This window comes from Bos indicus x Bos taurus, chromosome 21 (assembly GCF_003369695.1).
Source record: "Bos indicus x Bos taurus breed Angus x Brahman F1 hybrid chromosome 21, Bos_hybrid_MaternalHap_v2.0, whole genome shotgun sequence".
Classification (NCBI taxonomy): Eukaryota; Metazoa; Chordata; class Mammalia; order Artiodactyla; family Bovidae; genus Bos; species Bos indicus x Bos taurus.
In genome coordinates this window covers 57,790,104-57,807,768 of record NC_040096.1, presented here as the reverse complement: position 1 = coordinate 57,807,768, position 17,665 = coordinate 57,790,104, and the positions used below count along the sequence as shown (strand labels likewise).

Genomic DNA, 17,665 nt, shown 5'->3' with positions numbered 1-17,665 from the left:
GAACTGGTTTTATATCCTGCAATGGTGCTTACCAGTTAGTTAACTTAGAGCGAGTTATATAACCTCTCTGAGCATCAGTTTCTTTACCTGTAAAGTGAATTGTGAAGGTAAGAGTGGCTGTATGTAAAGCAGCTGTGTCTCTTGCACATAATAAGCACATAAATGGTGACCCCTAAAAGCTCATGGTGTGTACACCCAACAGAGTGAGAAAGAGAAAGAGAGAACATTCTGCTGCTTTTCTCTCCCTGGTTTGGTCACTAGATTTCAGGTTGTGACCTACTACATCCTTAACAGACCTTCCAGATGCCCCCCCTTTCCTCCTCTCTCCTCCCTTTTACAAGAAGTTTTTTTGCACGATAGTTCAAACCACATAAGCATGAGAATCAAAGAATGAGTAGAGTGCTTTTTTTTTTTTTTACTAGCAGGAAGAAACCCAATTCTAGTAATTATTTAGTACAAAAAATAGTAGTATTTTTGTATAAAATGTGTAATCTTCACAACTAAAGCAGAGACTAAAATAAAATTTAATTTCATCGGTCAAGTGATTGCATTGTTTTCATGCCACTGACTGCAAACCATTTTAGCCTAAGTTTTCAAAGGGGAACGTGGTATGGTAGCCCTAGGCAAGGAGCAGACCATTTGTAGGTTCTTGATTTTCAATTTTTACTGTAGTTTCCATCCCTAAAATAGTCTTGTTTTCTGTTCATTTCTGTTCTCTGTGCCATTCTAAATTGTATCTTAATTTGGTCTCTTAAATGTATAAGTTGTATAATTTAAGTATCCCCATGTTTATCAAAATATTAATCAAACTTATTTCTACATAGTAGTATTTTGTAGTTTTTATTTCAGACTGAATGCGTACAGATGTTTTATCAGAAAGTTCTAGGAGGATCTTCACTCGTATGCCTTTTCTTCTTCTGGTTTTTAATGGAACTTTTATTTTCTTAGGAAAGACATATTTGAATTAGGTTTTATTTCCTGTTTTTTATCATCACATAATTTGCAAGAGATTACTGACCTGCTTTCTGGGGCATTCAGCTAAGCAGCTCTCCTTGATAGCTGTACTTTAAGCTACGGAGGCTGCACTCTACTGTTTTACACCGTTTTTAAGGTAATTTTTCCTTGAGCTTCAAGCCTAGAAAAATATGTTGTGCTTTTTACTGAATGTGGTTTTCTTAGGTACTCACTTAATTCTCTCAGCCTGCAAATTTCTGTCCAGGAAATCTGCTAACAAATATCTTAACTTTTTCCCCCTCCATTCTTTCTTAGAATCCTCACAAATTCTTTCCTGATGAACGATTTGGAGATGAAAGTCCACTCTTGACAATGAGACAGTCTGGGAGATGTCGAGTTAACAGCACCCCCACTGCAGAAACCATGTTTACAGATCTGGACTCTTTCGTGGCCTTCCATCCACCCTTACCCCCTCCACCGCCTCCCTACCACCCGCCAGCAACCCCAATCCATAACCAGCTCAAAGCAGGCTGGAAGCAAAGACCTCCCAGTCAGCATCCTTCACGTTCGTTTTCTTATCCCTGTAATCACTCACTGTTTCACTCCAGAACAGCCCCTAAAGCTGGCCCCCCTCCAGTCTACTTGCCAGGTGTGAAAGCGGCAGCCCCTGATTGTACCAACACCACAGGACTGGGGAGACAGACGGTGGCTGCTGCTGCCGCTGCCGCCTCAGCAACAATAGCATCTGAAAAACAAGTGGTAAGTTCGCACTTCAGTGACTTACCTGAAGTTAAAAGTCTCTGGAATGTTAAAAGCAATTTCCTAGGCCCCAGGACCCCTACCTGGGACTCAGCAGTGCACAGAGTGTTACTGACAAGCTGAAAGCATAGACTTAAGGAGTGTGGAAGTTGGAGAGAAAAAGAGAGTGTAGGTGGATGAGAAAGTCCAGAGAAAAGAGACAAGATGTGTATGGTGGGAAGAAGCGAGTGCCTTCCCTTATGTTCGTGTGCAGGTGTCTGGACAGGGTGGAGTTACTGGGCAACACAGGTAATGTTGTTACTGGTTTCATAGTGCACTCTTCAAGCACATGTCTAGAGTCTGTTCTTGGCCTCTATTCTGTAGAGTCTGCTATTCTCCCAAAGGCTTTGGTGGGGCCGGAAGGGGAAGCTACTTGTAGCTGAGCATACCATCAGGAACAGTGTGGCAGGAGACTCCCCATTCATAAAATAGGCAGAATATTAACCCTCATGAGTGTCTCTGCCTCCAGCAAGCTGTTTGATCAGAGCACTCATTTAATTGGAAATCACAGTTGCCAGCGCTAGTTGCTAGTAAATTAAGCAAGACTTCCTTGCTTGATCTTGCACTGCATTGAAGGTTGAATTTCTGTTGTATATAATACATTTGAAAAAAAACAGTATTGATTTTTAAGTCTTCCTGCTTAGTCACACTTTATCAGTAGCATTCAACATAAGAGATAAAAGATACATATATTAGTTCAGGGAGTCTTCATTGAAAGATGACTGGACTAGTGTACAGCTTGAGTCAAATTATGGTCCTTCCTCACCTTTTACCCTTTTGCCTGTTCTCCCTGCTATCCACTCCAACCCCTCAAAAAAGAAGAAATAACAAAGGTTAATAGTGTTGGATAAACCCAATTTCCATCTTATCGGCCTGGCCCTCAGTGCCACAGTTACAAAAGTTCTACTACTTTATAATTAAATAAAACTCCCTTTGAAGGTAATTTATCTGTATGTTCCTTGCACTCCCGATTATAATAATGAAAAACTGGAAACTGCCTTAAGGTCTCACAGTGGAAGAATAGTTAAGTGGTCATGCCTCATCAATACAGTGGAATAGTATCCAGTAATTTAAATAGAAATCTCAAAATTTAGTGACAGTATTATATATGCATTAAATTTTATGAAAATTAATATTTGTGCAAAATAAAAAGGTGCGAGAACTGCTTCAAAATGTTAATAACAGTGGTTATCTCAGTCCGGAAGGTTTGGGGTTTTGTGGGGGGGTTTTGCCTTACAGTTTTCTATATTTTTATTATTCTTAAAATTAAGCATATATTTTTATAATGAGGAAACAAAATCAGTGAACATCATTTGAAAAAGAGGGAGTCACAGGCCTTTTTCTTTTTAACCTTCCCCCTGTTTGTTTCTGTTTGCAGTGCACACAACCTGTGCTAAACGATCTAATGCCAGATATTGCCATGGGTGTATCCACGCTGTCACTCAAGGACAGGAGGCTTCCAGAACTTGCTGTGGACACAGAATTAAGCCAGGCAGTTTCTGAAGTAGGACCAGGGCCTCCCCAGCATCTATCGTGTATTCCACAGAGGCATACACACACATCTCGAAAGAAACACACACTAGAGCAAAAAACAGATGCTCGAGAAAATCAGCAGGAATATCCGGATTTCTACGACTTCTCAAATGCTGCTTGCAGACCATCTGCTCCTGCCCCTGGCAGACGTACCCCCTCCCCTTCACAAGGTGGATATTTTGGTCCCGATTTGTATAGCCACAATAAGGCATCACCAAGTGGCTTAAAGTCAGCCTACCTACCAGGCCAGACCTCGCCTAAAAAGCAGGAAGAAACTAGGAAAGAATATCCACTTCCCCCCGATGGGCATCCACACAGACAGAAGAGTGAGCCGATACACCTCGACGTTGTTGAGCAGCCTCCCCAGCGGCCAGATTTTCCCTTGGCAGCCCCAGAAAATGCCGGCAGTGGTTCAGCCCATGTCAGGGGGCGAGCAGCAGTGGAAACTGACTTGACTTTTGGGCTGACTCCTAACAGACCTTCACATTCTGCATGTAGCTCTGAAGCTCCAGAAGAGAGATCCGGCAGAAGACTGGCAGATGAGTCCCTGGGCCATGGAGCTCAGCGAAATACAGATTTGGAAAGGGAAGATTCAGTCAGCAGAGGAAGGAGGTCCCCCAGCAAGCCAGACTTCCTCTACAAAAAGTCTGCCCTTTGAGAGCAACCTCCAAGTCGTCCGTGCCTGAGATGTGAAACATCCCATTTTATGATGTAACCCAACAACTTAGAGACCAGTTTATTGATGCCAGCTGATAACTCAGTTTCACGTTATTTTATTCTAGTTTTTGTATATACATGTTTATTAGACATGGCATGCTAAGAGGGTTATTTTGAATGCTGCATCTGCTGTCTGTTTTGTGTTTGAACAATTGTGTGGGGAAGCATTTTTAAGAACAAGCAAGCTGGCACTTTTTTTTTTTTCCCCTCTCTTTACAAACAATGGGATTTTTTTGCACTTGTACCTTTGTTTTATCTGTATTGGTTTTATATCAGTATGTTAAACTTTATTGCCACATTTAAAGGACTGTATTTTCATACTTTTTTGCATTTTACCTTTCATCTACCTATTTCCACGTGCATTGGATTGCACACTAAGATGTATTTTCTTATGAAATAGTTCTGTGTTTATTTTTTAATTATAGAAATTCCAAAGAACAGCACATCAAAAATGCTCCTCTCTTTTCTGTAGTTGTTTCAGTTCAGAAACCTTCCTGCTCAGTCTTCATAAATCTTATGTCATCCTGTTTAAATAAGTCCTGGGAGCTGGTCTGCATTCCTCCAGCAGGAGTCCAATCAGGAATCCTGAAGTTTTCCTGGTTCAGGAAAGAACAAGAAGGAGAAAAGCCTTCTGCATCCAGGCAAAAGCTTGTTGTTTTATCCACACTACAGACTCTGTTAGAATCACTGCAGGTTCTGGTCATGTGGATTAGAGTTTCACTAGATGAGGTTTGAAAGAGATCAGCTTTCTTGGAATCCTAAAGCAGTGGAATTAGTAACTTAAGCTTGCACTACGGGATCGCTGCTTCTGAGCATCGACTCAGCAGCTGAGTGGGGAGTGACTGCTTGCTGCCTTCAGTTGTCCTGCTCTCTTGTGGGGGGGAGAAAAAACAAAAGGGCTTCAGTCTTACGGATGTCATTTGTTGTTTGTAAGTAGATGTTTTAAGTGTTTTTCAAAGTGTGTCTGAATTTTGGTGTCCTTTAAAAAGTTATTGTATAATGCATAATGCTTTGTCACCAAAAAAGAAAAACCATTTTTTTTTCCAGTGAAACACTACATGTCCTACTTGAACTCCACTGGGGACGCTGGTTTGGGATTTTACTGAACCACTGAGCACATGGGGTCTTTTAAGATCCTTTCCCTTAGAAGGGCAATGTGTGAGCTAAGGACTGTTTTTTTCTTACTCTCCAATGTAAATATATTAGCATTTGAGTTTTTAAATCACTTCAACATTATTTGAGCATTCACTTTGTATTTTTACACATAACACACATACAGCCGTAGCACTTAGATTAAAAGAGACTTTTCTGAGCACTCCCCTCACTTGAGGGATGTTCGGGAGCCTCCTCTCTGTGTATGTGTATATACATATATACAACTCTGAATCACTCACACTCACTCTAAAACTATGCAGGGCTAGGGAGCCTTTACAAGCTACCATATAAATGAATTACATGCACTTTTAAGTAAATAGGTTTCTATTGGATGTCAGCAGCTCTGATTTTTCCCGAAACTGTAGTTTCTCTTACAGTCTCTTCCTACTTTACCCTGTGGATACACACTCAGGAATAATCTGACATTTTAAAAAATCCTAACAGTAGATAGTCTCAAAGATGGGAACGCGTCAGTTGATCTGTCTACACCGGCAAACCGCCGCCACTCGTTCTGCTGCCTGGCTAGTTAGCTGCTGCCCATGCGTCCGTCCATGTTGGCCACGCTGCACACCAAGCCCTGGGTCTCCCAGAGTCAGCACCAGGCTGCTGCGAGGTTGGCTGCATATCATCGCCTCTGAGGCTCCTTTTTGTTTTGTTTTGTTTTAAGATGAAAAACTTTAGGACTCTGTTCTCATTTTTAGGAGGTTTCACCTTTTGTAATAAGATGACAGTGTCTTTTGAAACTAATCTCGGTCTGTCTCCCCTCAGAAACAAAAAATATTCATTCCATCACATTCCTTAAGGTGTATTTATGTACATGTGTTGACATGAATTCTCTTGATACAGTTTTAAACTTCTCTTCTGAATTCAGACTGTGCTGTGCTGGTACTGCAATTAAGAGTGAGTAGATACAGTTGGTGGGGAAGTCTTTCTGATCTCCAACCTGTTTTTTTTTTTAAAGACATAAGAGCTATTGATGCCCCACATGGCGTATTTCTGAAAATTTATTAAATATTCTTTCGAGTCCCCAAAATATAAAAGAAGTGACCCACTGTTTGTAGTTTTATTTAATTTATGAAGTTTGTTTTTAATAATTTGGTAGCATACCTGGCTGAACTGTGTATAGAGAGAAATGTGCTGTGGGACTGTGGACTGCTGTGACTTGCAGAAGGTGAACAGATGTGGGTTTTGTGTTAGGGTAGGGTTAATGGATTTTTAATGTGTCTCGTGAAGTATGGTCAGTAGGGTAGGTTGAATAGCTATATGCCTCTGGCTTTTGACCCCATCTCTTCAATCTTTTTTAATGCTTCTTAAGCATTAAAATCTTTCAGTGCTGTACTAAGATAAATGTGAAGTCTGAGTAAGATTGCTCTGAGAAATTAACGTGTATAATATGAAACTTAGGCCCTAGGACCTAGTGTTTTACTCAGTGTAGAAACTTCCTGAGAACCAAATCTCAACACACCAGATCTCCTCTTGAGGCCGTGGACAATCAGGCCATTAGACAATCGCCACTTTTGGTGCCCGCCATGTTGAGGTTGGCGAATGCCAGTTAGATCCTGGAGCGGAAGCAGAGGATCCACGTTTCTTCAAGATGCTGTTGGTCTTGTTCTTATATTTTTGTTTTAATTCTGTGATCTTGATTAATAATTTCAGCTCAGAGTCATAGGTATGACTCCTAAGGGGAAAAGATAGCAGCAAGAAAGGCAAAACTTACTCGTGAAAAAATAATCATTGGCCTTGTCCACGTACCATGCATAACCCTTCTCAGTGCCCCTGTAGCTTTTTCTAGGCACATCCCTAGACCTAAGCTCTCCTGACATTTCGGTAACCAGGTAGATTTTAAGGATTTTAAATGACTTCTTTTTATTTGAGTTTTTTTGTTATTGTTGAACTCTCTGTGAAACTTTACCTAATTCTTGTTTATGCTTCCTTAAAAAAAAAACTTGTTCATTGGGTTTTCTTTGGATTTGTTCTTCAAACTTGAGTAGCAGTGGACAGCACTAGTCCACTGATGGAGGGAAACCAGCACATACGGCCTCAGCAGGGGCACAAAGCTGACCCCTCCCCGTGTGTCGGTCTCTGGAAGTCTCAGTAACGACTTGGCAAAATATGTATTTTCATGTTTAAATCTACCTTTTAGGGAAAATAAGTTTCATGAAACACTTATAAGATACTTGTTTGCAATTCTAAAGCAGTTATGTTTTTATCTTAGGACTGAACTCAAAGGGAAATGTTTGACTTTTCATTTTTAATTATTTGGTTGACCTTTAACTTCCTGTTGAAAGTTCCTATTAAAGCAGCAGTGATGGGTGCTACTCCCGTTCTGCAGTGGTTTACTTTGTCTACTAAGGAGTTTACTTTCAAACCTCATTACAGATAACCTTACTAAAAGAGTTACCGTCACACACTAAAGGGTATCGTGCTGTTTTTCCATTAACACTATTGTATAAACAATGTTCTATGAAATGTTAAGTTGTTTCTTTGTCCTATTGATTGCAATAGCTGTTATGTAATTGTATTGGCAAGTCTGATTTTTTTTTTTCCTCTAGAAAACCCTCAGACCATGAATCAATCTTCCATATTCTGAATATTATAATGCTGTGGCCATTTCTGTAGAAAGATGACTCGCAAGTGTGTATCTTGAAAGTGACCTCTTGTGTTTGCGTGTTTACGTGGGTTCTGTCTTAAGAGCTGAGAGGAGCTCTGGAAGCTTCATGGTGAACCTGCACGTGACTGTGTGGGTTCCACGGGCAGGTGGGACGGAACCTCGCTCTTAGGTGGGGTGGCTGAGAGGGAGACTTCCTGAACTCCACTTGCTGTTGATGCGCCACGTCTGCACTCGAGAGAGGTGGTGTCTTCTGCAACACTGCATTGCTTGTGGTTGTGCTGTTACTGGTATAAAGTCAAGTGCCTTCAATGCTAAAGGCTCAGAAATTTTTCTTAAAACTGATTTCATGTCCTATGCAAGTGTTTTCTACAACCTGCATAACCAGTACTTTGTAAAACTTGTTTACGCTTCAACTGTACATAGTGTTTTTTAAAGAAATACATAGTATTTTTATTTAGGTACCTCTGAACTTGAACTCGTCTGTGGGAAGCATTGTAAAACGATCGATCCATTTCTCTTTTGAGTACCATTACGGTTGTACAAAGGTTTTCACTGGTTCTATTTTTCTACTGTTACTGACAAGCATGTAACACTGACTTTATCCTACATACAGTTGGCGTTTCAAATAAATGGCTTGGATAGAACTCGCTGAGTTGGATACAGTCTGTTTTAGCAGGTAGCACACAGTCCTCAGTTACAGAAGTGATTTTGTCCCCACCACTAGAGTAGAAAGTGGGAGGTTTTCTAGATGGACTTCTCCTCTGTCTCTTGGCCTTCAGGTATTCAGAGACGTGTTAAGTATTAGCAGATTTCTTGGAAATAACCACCTTCTCATTTGATTCAAATTCAGAATTTCCTGTGATGTCATTGGGGGCATTCCTGAGAGATTTCATTTTACACTTTGAACAAAAATAACTTGCACAGGGGCCTCCAGAGGGATTTCAGCATTCAGACCACATGAACCCAGCACCTGGAATGAGCGCCTGGAAGGGCTGTGGTGAGAGACACAGATAGACCCCAAGATTCACAGGCCTCCAAGTGTCAGACACCTGGCTTAGATTCAAACTCCGAGCATTAATTAGTATTTTTCAGTTTGAAAGGGAAATGATGTCATGATCTAGAGCCTAGTTTTCTGGGGGGGGAACATGTAAAATAGAAATCTTTACAATTTGCATATTTTGTTAAATCACTGTTTAAAACTTTATTCATTTCACTAATAAGTTCCATCCTAGCGTTTCACCCTTTGTTCCTCACTATGGCAATTCTCACAATGTTTTATAACCATCTTAGGTTTCACTGTGGGGTATCAAGATAAAACCTCAAGTTTCTGGAGGTGAGCTTCTTCAAATTCTCAAACAGGAAATCGAATAAGTCAGCTTTCACTTCTGTTCTTGTGATTCCCCTGGAAAAGTGCGTCCAGGCCAGCTTCCCTAGCCACTTTGAGCCTTAACCTCTGTTCAGTGCAGCAAGTGTTGAGTCCACTTTTCCCAGGGGCCTGGGGAGCAGCAGGCAGCAGACAGGATGCCTGTTCTCAGAAGCCTTAAAGCAGCTAGAGAGACAGCCAGAGCAGCACATAGTGACTGAGGGGAAAGCTGGCTTACCAGAGGCTGGGAATGAAAGGGAGGAGAAGCACACTGGATTCAGTGCAAAGCACTTGATGATTTTTTTCCTGTAATCAACGATTTAGGTATTATTTTATTTAACCCTCTGAATCACACACTATTATTAGTGCCTAGGAGTAGAAGGCAAGAGAGGATGAGATGGTTGAATAGCATCACCAACTCGAGGGACATGAATTTGAGCAAACTCTAGCACAGGGAAGCCTGGTGTGCAGCAGTCCATGGGGTCGCAGAGAGGCGGACACGACTTGGCGACTGAACAACAACACAAATGAGAAAACCAAAGCACAGAGATCCTGAATGCTTTATCCAAGGTCACACAGCTAGTTAGTTGGCAGAGCCTGAGTTCAAACCCCAGGCATTCTGGCACCAGAGCCCAAGTTCTCAACCACGGTATTATACTGACACCAGAAAGCATGGTGCCCAGGTAAAGGGCCACAGTGTGCAGGGGGTGGAGATAGGCACAAGCGTGGCATTTGTGTCTTCACACATTCACCCAGTGAGCATCTTCTACCTGCCAGGCTCTGCTAGGCCCTGAGGTCACAGCAATAAGCAAGACAGTCACAGTCCCAGCCATGAGAATGCTAGGGTCTCAAAGGAAAAAAAAGACTCAGTATTATAGAGGTAAGCTGGGGTTCTGACTGGTGCCAGGACTGGGAAGCCTTCCAGGTGGAATCAAAGTGCAGGTGAAGGAAGAGTCCCAGGACGAGGAGGAGCTGGTTTCCAGTAGTTTCCAGGGCTAAGCACTGGGGAAGCCAGGGTTGGCAGAGAGGTGGGTTGGCCCATCTTTCCAGCCCTTCCAGGACAGGCGGAGGATTTTGAAACTGATCCTCAAAGCAACAGGAAGTGCTGCCGGGTTTTCAAGAGGAACATAAATGTAAGCAGATTTGTATGTTCCACATCACAGGACTGAGGAGCAGGTGTGGATCAGGAAACAAGGCAGGAGGCTGGCGCAGCCTCCAGGGGAGAGCTTGGATAGCCAACAGAGCAGAGAGGAATTTGGTTAGGGAGTAGTATCTCCAGGACTTGGGAGTTGCTTAGGCACGGGGAGAGAGTGGGAGGAGTCAGGTCAAGGGGAAAAACCATGAGTTTAATGTTGATCGTGTTCACTTGGTGATTCCATGTGAGCCGGGAACTCAGAAGCAAGGGCCAAGCTGGAGGTGCCAGTGGGAGTTGTCCACATGTATGCATGCGTGCGTGCCAAGTCGCTTTTCTCTGTGACCCTATAGACCATAGCCCACCACATATTAGGTGGCAGTGAAAGCCTCGGGAGTAGATGGGGTGATGTAGGGAGACAGTTTAAATGAAAAGAAGGCCAAGGGGGAACTTTGAGGAATTCCCACCTTTCAGGTCCAACAGCTTGAGGGAGTTGCTGACCAAGGGCCGCCTACCAGGTAGAGAAAAAAACCAGTGTGGTTCTCAGAAGGGCAGGAGGGACTGTTCAAAACGGGTGAAATATGATCTTCAGAATGAATGAAGTGAAAAGCCAAATGCAAAACAGGGCATATGGACACCCCCAGTTGAGAAGATGAGAAAAAGAAGCTACATGATAAATTTTATATTCATAAAAACATCTGCAAAAACCTAGCATTTGCAAGAGCTATCCTCTGGAGAGAGGCACTGTAATCAGGTGGGGGGAAGTTAATTGTATACTTTCTGTACTGGTTGAATTTTTAAAATTGCCTGCATGTGTTTTTTCAAGTTAAAGGTTAAGAGATGAAGGATCAATTCCACCCCTCTCCCAAAGTTAACTCAGTGGTGGCTGCTGCTCAGAGATTTTTGGAAAATCAGGCTCAAAAGATGATTGGGGTCAGCACCATGGAGAAGGTGAGTGAGCTTGGCAAGAGCAGTTTGGTGGCGGAGAAGCCAGGTGAGGTGGGTGGGAGTCCACGTGGAATATGTGGAGATGGCCTGGGGGAGGAGCTGGGGCAGAGAAGAGTGCAGAGAGCACAGAGGCTGCAGCAGTGGTGAGGTGTCAGGGGCCACAGCCAACCCCTACGTGTCCGTCATGAGAGGCAGCCCAAAGGGGGTCTATCCCTCATGGAAGAGGAGGAGGCCAGCTCAGTGTCGTGTGTGTTCTTAAAAGACTCTTAGTTCTGGGACTTTCCTGGTGGTCCAGTGGTTAGGATTCTGCAGTCTCACTGCCAGGGGCTGGGGTTCAAGCCCTGGTCAGGGAACTAATCCCACAAGCTGTGTAGCCAAAAAACAAAAACAAAAAACTCTTAGTTTCTAATCATAGCTGCCTTCTCCAAGTATCAGCAATCATTCAGCAGTAGCAAAAGTTCATTTTCAAATCCCCTAGAGAACCCTGTGAAAGTCCTTGTCCTTAGTTACCAGAACCTGCCATCCCCCACATAACAGGACCAAAGCAGATGAGTTGAGACCTTTGGTCGTTTCTAGTACTGGTCTAGTACTGATGCTGAAGCTTAAGCTCCAATACTTTGGCTACCTGATTCGAACAGCCAGCTCATTGGAAAAGACCCTAATGCTGGCAAAGATTGAGGTCAAGAGAAGAGGGTGGCAGAGAATAAGATGGTTGGATAGCATCACCAACTCACTGGACATGAACTTGGGCAAATTCCAGGAGATAGTGAGGGACAGGGAGGCCTGGCGTGATGCAGTCAATGGGGTTGCAAAGCGTCAGACACGACTTAACGACTGAACAACAAGTATTGGTCATCTGTCCTAATGCCAGGAACACGCGAATTCCCCAGAAGGGACCGTCCTGCTCCCTGGACCCTCCCAGACCCTTGTCTCCACGTTTGCTCACCTGTCTGGGTTTGAGGGATGCTCCCTGCAAAGAAGGAGAAGGCAATGGCACCCCACTCCAGTACTCTTGCCTGGAAAATCCCATGGACGGAGGAGCCTGGTAGGCTGCAGTCCATGGAGTCGCGACTGAGCGACTTCACTGTCACTTTTCACTTTCATGTATTGGAGAAGGAAATGGCAACCCACTCCAGTGTTCTTGCCTGGAGAATCCCAGGGATGGCGGAGCCTGGTGGGCTGCCGTCTATGGGGTCGCACAGAGTCAGACACGACTGAAGCGACTTAGCAGCAGCAGCAGCAGCCCTGCAGAGAAAGGATGGCAGTGACTTTGTGGGTCTGCTCTCCATCCCCCACTAAGCCTGCATGAAATGTCCCAGCTCCAAACGCAGCTTACACTTGACAGGGAGAACAACACTGGCATCACGGGCCTCACCTCAGTCTTCGCCTCAACGACTCATCAGTGTGTCCCTCATCTGCACAACTCTGGCCCCTTTTTATTTGGCCTCTAAAACCCCCAGAGCTCACCATGCTGAATAGCCCAGATGCGGCCCTGAGGCTTTGTGTCGGCAGCAGGGCTAAGACGTCCTCCTCTGAGGACTGCCCCAGGGTAAGCCTCACATCTTTCAGAGCCTCGGATTTGGGGGCGTCACTTGTCTGTAACCTTGGGTGGGCATCTGCTGCCACAAAGTGTGCTAGTCCAAACATGCTTTTGACCACCCTGGCCGGTGGGAGAATGAGGAAGCCAAGGCCAGAAATCCTGAGGGAGGAAGGGCTCACGTTGCAGAGGGGGGCTTGTCTGGTGGGGACCGTCGCCGGGGTGCCGCCTCATCCACCTCAGCCTGTGTGTCCTCATCCTTAAGTGGGGCGGCAGCAGTTCACTGTCTGAGCTCTGTGTGGACTTCTCACATTTTGCCTCTTAATCCTTGAGTCACACTACATTGTCTTCCTGTTCTCAGGTGAAGAAGCTCCTCAATACCCCTGGCAGGCCTGCTGTGAGGGTCTGTGGGCAGGTCTTGCCTTTTGCACTCTCCCACTGAAATCCCTCACCTTAAACATTCTCCATTTCTGGAAACTTCCATCAGATGAACCGAATACCTCTCCACACTCTGTGACTGAACTACAACCATTTGTTCTTATTTCTCCACATCTACACAGATTCACCCGCCCTCTGGTCAGTCCAGGTGTGGGGCACCCCAAGAGGCCCAAGTGCCCCGACTTCCCCCCCTGCCCAAGGGGTTGTCAGTACTGTGCTCTTTGTAGAGCTGGGGTCAGCTGTCCCGCTGGACCTGCTGTTTCCCCTCTCCCAAGTCACTTGCACAGATCCCTGGACTCCTCCCATGATCCAGCTCCACTCCCGGATTCCCACGGCCATCCCCTGACCCCGTCCCCTGCCCTTCCTCTGCAGTGGCCTCCTCCTTCCCGCCGTCTCCTCCTCACCGGCCTTTTCCTCAGCTGAGGCCCATCCCTTCTCCCACCCTGCAGACCTCTCCTGGGAACACTTCCCACACCTAAGGGTCAGGGTGAGCGGTGTGTGGCCGCCCCCCAGTGTGGCACCCTAGCATCCCTGCAGCTCCCTCATCTGCCTGTCCCACCCTCAGCCTTGTGACTGTCACCCCGCCCCTCCTGTCACACCCTGGGGCCTCGGCTCAGCCTCACTGTTGGCCTCTCTGCGCAGGCCTGGCCATCAGCCTGGGGAGCAGCCTGTTGGGGATTTTCTCGCCGGGACTTGGAAATGACGAACCTGAAAGAACAACACTTGGACAGTCTCTCGCAAGGACTGACAAGTTTATTTCTGCAGTCAAGCCTTTTTTATAGAAGCAGGAACAAAGAGCTTAGAGTATACGGCCAGCAGAGCACGTACAGGGTTAAGACATAATCAGTAAAAGATATTTCAAGGACAGCGCGTTCTAAATGACCCATGTGTTTATCCCAATGACCCTTTTTCTCAAGCAACATCCTTAATGTTTAGTTATTAAATCTTGGCGCCAAGCATAGCTAAAGGCAGGAGATGTTTTTCAGCTTCAGTACGCAAAGCCTGGGTACTTCTGGCCTTCCGCCATTTTCCCAAGGACCTTCTCCTTCAAGGCTATTTTGCACTGTGCTTCCCAACACAGCCGGACCACCCCCAGCCACCTGCTCCGCCACCCCGCCCTTGTCCCCAGAAAGGCTCCACCTTTGAAACCCTAACTCACTTCCTGCTCTCAGGCCACCACATCCCAGATGCCCACCCCCCCCACCTCCCGCTTCCTCTGGGTCCTCTTTACTCCCCTCTCTCCTGAACAGCCCAGCCTCCCTAGGCATCGGCCTCCTCAACCTGCTCACCTTGCCACCAATTTTCTGGCCAGATTCAACCCATAAATAATAGACATGTCCATCTCCTGGATCTGGAGCCAGCTCTGGGGGACAGCTGAAGACAGTCATACGGCCACGGTCCCCACAGTCCCCAGGCTCCCGGCCACTTTCCGCCCTGGCCTCCTCTCACGGGTGCTGCCCTCCAGCTTGCTGCTCAACCTCAGGGGCAAAACAGGCTGCCCCCAGGTCCCTCATTCTCTCTCCTCTGTGACACTTCGGGTGAGCAGAGGCACCTCTTTCTCCCTCTAGGGTCACCATCCGTCTCCAGCCTCTTGCTTGGGCACTCTGCGCTGGAGTTGTGTTTGTGTTTCTTGGAAGGTGTAGGAACCCCTGGAGTGGTTTAGATGCTGGAAGACAGTCCAGTCCTGTCGTGTAGTGAATTTACCAAAAGAAAACCCAGAAAAAGAGTCAGGGTCCTTCCTACCCCAGGGCCAACCACAATATACCATGATTTAGGTAAAAGCTGTCAACATCTTCCATCATTTCTGCCCCGAGATGCTTAACTGTTTCCAGTGCCCCCAAGTGAACAAGGCTGGACTGTGGAATGAAATGAGCCGGGAGTCACCACTGATGAGCTGTGGACCCCTGGCTTCTCATCGCCTCAGTTTCCACATCTGTAATATGGGGACAGGCAATCCTACTCTGTGGGCCACTGTGGGTAGGAGAAGGAGATCACATGCGCAAGCGCATGCAGCCCACGGCCGCGCACCCAACAGTGGGACAGGCGGCCCCACATTCCAGCCCTTTAACCATAAGTTGGAAGGACGGACCCTGACCTTGAGAAATTTACCGTTTAGTGGGGAGAACAGATACCAAGCAAATAAACCCACAAATATATCATTACTGACCGGGGTGTGTGCTGTTACAAATTAAACAACGATTTGAATATTAGCCACACTGTGGGTCTCTCCATTTACAATAAAGAGGTCTCGGAGGGGAGGGAAGGCCAGGCAGGAAAGAGAGAGCCCAGGGCCTCTGTCATGGCAGCTAGGTGACCTGCTGATGCACCGAGACAGAACCCGGGGGATGAAATCCGTGGCTGACTCTGCAGCTTTGCAAAGAAACTGATGGGGAAGGTGTGTCTGTCATTCTCATCAGGGTCTCTGTCCTCAGCTGCCACCCCTGCTGTTTTATTCACAGCTCCAGGCCCGCCAGCTGGGGTGGGCTTTCTTGATGGGGTGGAGAGTCCCGTTCCCCTGTGAGTCGGGTGCTGAGATCCCAACGTGGTCACCACCGGCTGTGCGCCTCCGCGGGCCTCTTACCCCCAGAACGGCCTGAGTGGCACCTGCAGCCCCGAGGACATAAGGAAAGCCAGCACACAGGCTCATCCCTCCAGACCCCCGCGGCCTTCCTTACTCCACAAGCACTGCTCAGGGTGGAAGGAGACAAAGAGGCGGGTCAGTTGTTGTGACGGCTGATTTTCTGTGTCAACTTGACTGGGCCGTGGGGTGCCCAGACATCTGGCTAAACATTATCCTGGCGCATCTAGGAGAGCATTTAGCATCTGTACCTGTAGACTGAGTAAAGCGGATGCCCCTCCCGGAGTGGTGGCATCATTCAATCCGTTGAAGGCCTGAATAGAACAAAAATGTGCAGAGAGGATTTACTCTCTACCTGTTTGAGCTCAGAGACTGGCCTCCTCCAGGACTGGGACACTTACGTCATGAGTTCCCCAGGTTCTCAGACCTTCAGGCTGGGACTGGAACCACCCCACTGGCTTTTCCTGCATCTCCAGCTTACAGACACAGCTTGCAGATCACAATCACATGAATCAATTCCTTATTTTATAGACCTAGGTAGACAGAGGTAGGTGTGAGTATCTCCTGTTGGTTCTGTTTCTCTGGAAAACCTAATACAGTTGTGTTGGTTAGTCAGTCCTGTCCGACTCTTTGACGCCCCATGGACTGTAGCCCACCAGACTCCTCTGTCCAGGCAATTCTCCAGGCAAGAATACTGGAGTGGGTTGCCATTCCCTTCTCCAGGGGAACTTCCCAACCCAGGGATCGAACCCAGGTCTCTTGCATTGCGGGTGGATTCTTTACCAGCTGAACCACCAGGGGAAACTCAATACAGTTGTAGAACGTTTCACTTTGGCTCATTACAGCTCAGCCTCATCCAGAAGCCTGAGGCAGAGAGGCAAGAGAAGGAAGCCAGGAGGTGGGGATGTGAGTGAGAAAAATCAAGTAGCATGGGGCATTGGCCCCACACAGGAGGAAAGATGGCTGAAGAGAAACCCAGGTGGGAGTCTCCAGGTGGGGGGAGTTGAGATAAAGCTGAGCAGGGGCTGGAGAACACCAGGAACAACCTAGGAATCCCTGGGAGAAGACCAGAACAAAACACTGGATGGGAGGCTGATGGAAAAGTCCAGAAGTGTCCAGACTTTTTCCACAGGAAAAGGCACCAGCCCTGGGAGAGTAAGGGACAAGTGCCATGTGTGGTAGGGAGCGCTCTGTCACGGGCAGTGCTCAGGAGAACATGCTAGAGATCCACAGAGGTGTTCTTTGCTGCAGCGGAGTCCATGAGCTGCAGACCGCAAGCTTCAGACCAGTGGCTGAAGTGCCTGATTCACACCAAAGGCCTGGATTCTGTCTCCTCTGCCTTCCAGGGTGTTGGCTTCCTCCTGAGTCTGGCCCCCCGGTGCTCACAGGATTTATGCCGGCAGCCAAGAGAGAAGAAAGGCTGAGTGCCCTCACGTCACCTGGAGCTGCCCCAAGAGCATGGAGGCACGGAGGCCAGGGGGCTGAGACTGGCACAGGACCCTGTGAGGATCACCTGTGAGACGGGACCCTGGCCCAAGAGGTGAGGCTGGGTGGCTTCTTGGGTCCCTTTATCCAAGGGGTCCTGTGACCCTAAGTGTGGATTGCTTGCCTAGTGCCCAGTGGTCCAGGATACATGAGGCACCAGTCTGGCTGTAGCCCAGATGCCCACTTAGGCCAAGGCTTGTGTCTGGTAGCTGCTTCAAGGTAGACGGACTGGGAGGCAGCCTCACTGGCTCCTGGGGGCTCTGCTGGGTTGATTTCCACGTTCCCTCTGCTTCCCACGTTCGCAGCACACACTCGCCTTCTGTGGGAGCTGAACTAGCTCCCTGCCAAGGTCCGGTTATCACTTGGATTGTTGCTCTTTCAGTTTTCTTCTACTGCACTAGGGTCCTTTTAGGGAG

At 46.8% G+C, this 17,665-nt stretch overlaps 1 protein-coding gene across 1 annotated transcript in view; it reads left to right on the top strand.

Moving 5' to 3' along the window:
- The window catches only part of BTBD7 (BTB domain containing 7), an 88,157-nt gene extending 79,745 nt beyond the window's left edge, over window positions 1-8,412 (top strand). Inside the window, exons 10-11 of the mRNA XM_027522072.1 lie at window positions 1,270-1,713; window positions 3,131-8,412. Coding sequence (XP_027377873.1) covers window positions 1,270-1,713; window positions 3,131-3,943 — 1,257 coding nt within the window. The 3' untranslated portion in view covers window positions 3,944-8,412. The remainder of the gene's footprint in view (window positions 1-1,269; window positions 1,714-3,130) is intronic.
- Window positions 8,413-17,665: the final 9,253 nt, after the last annotated feature.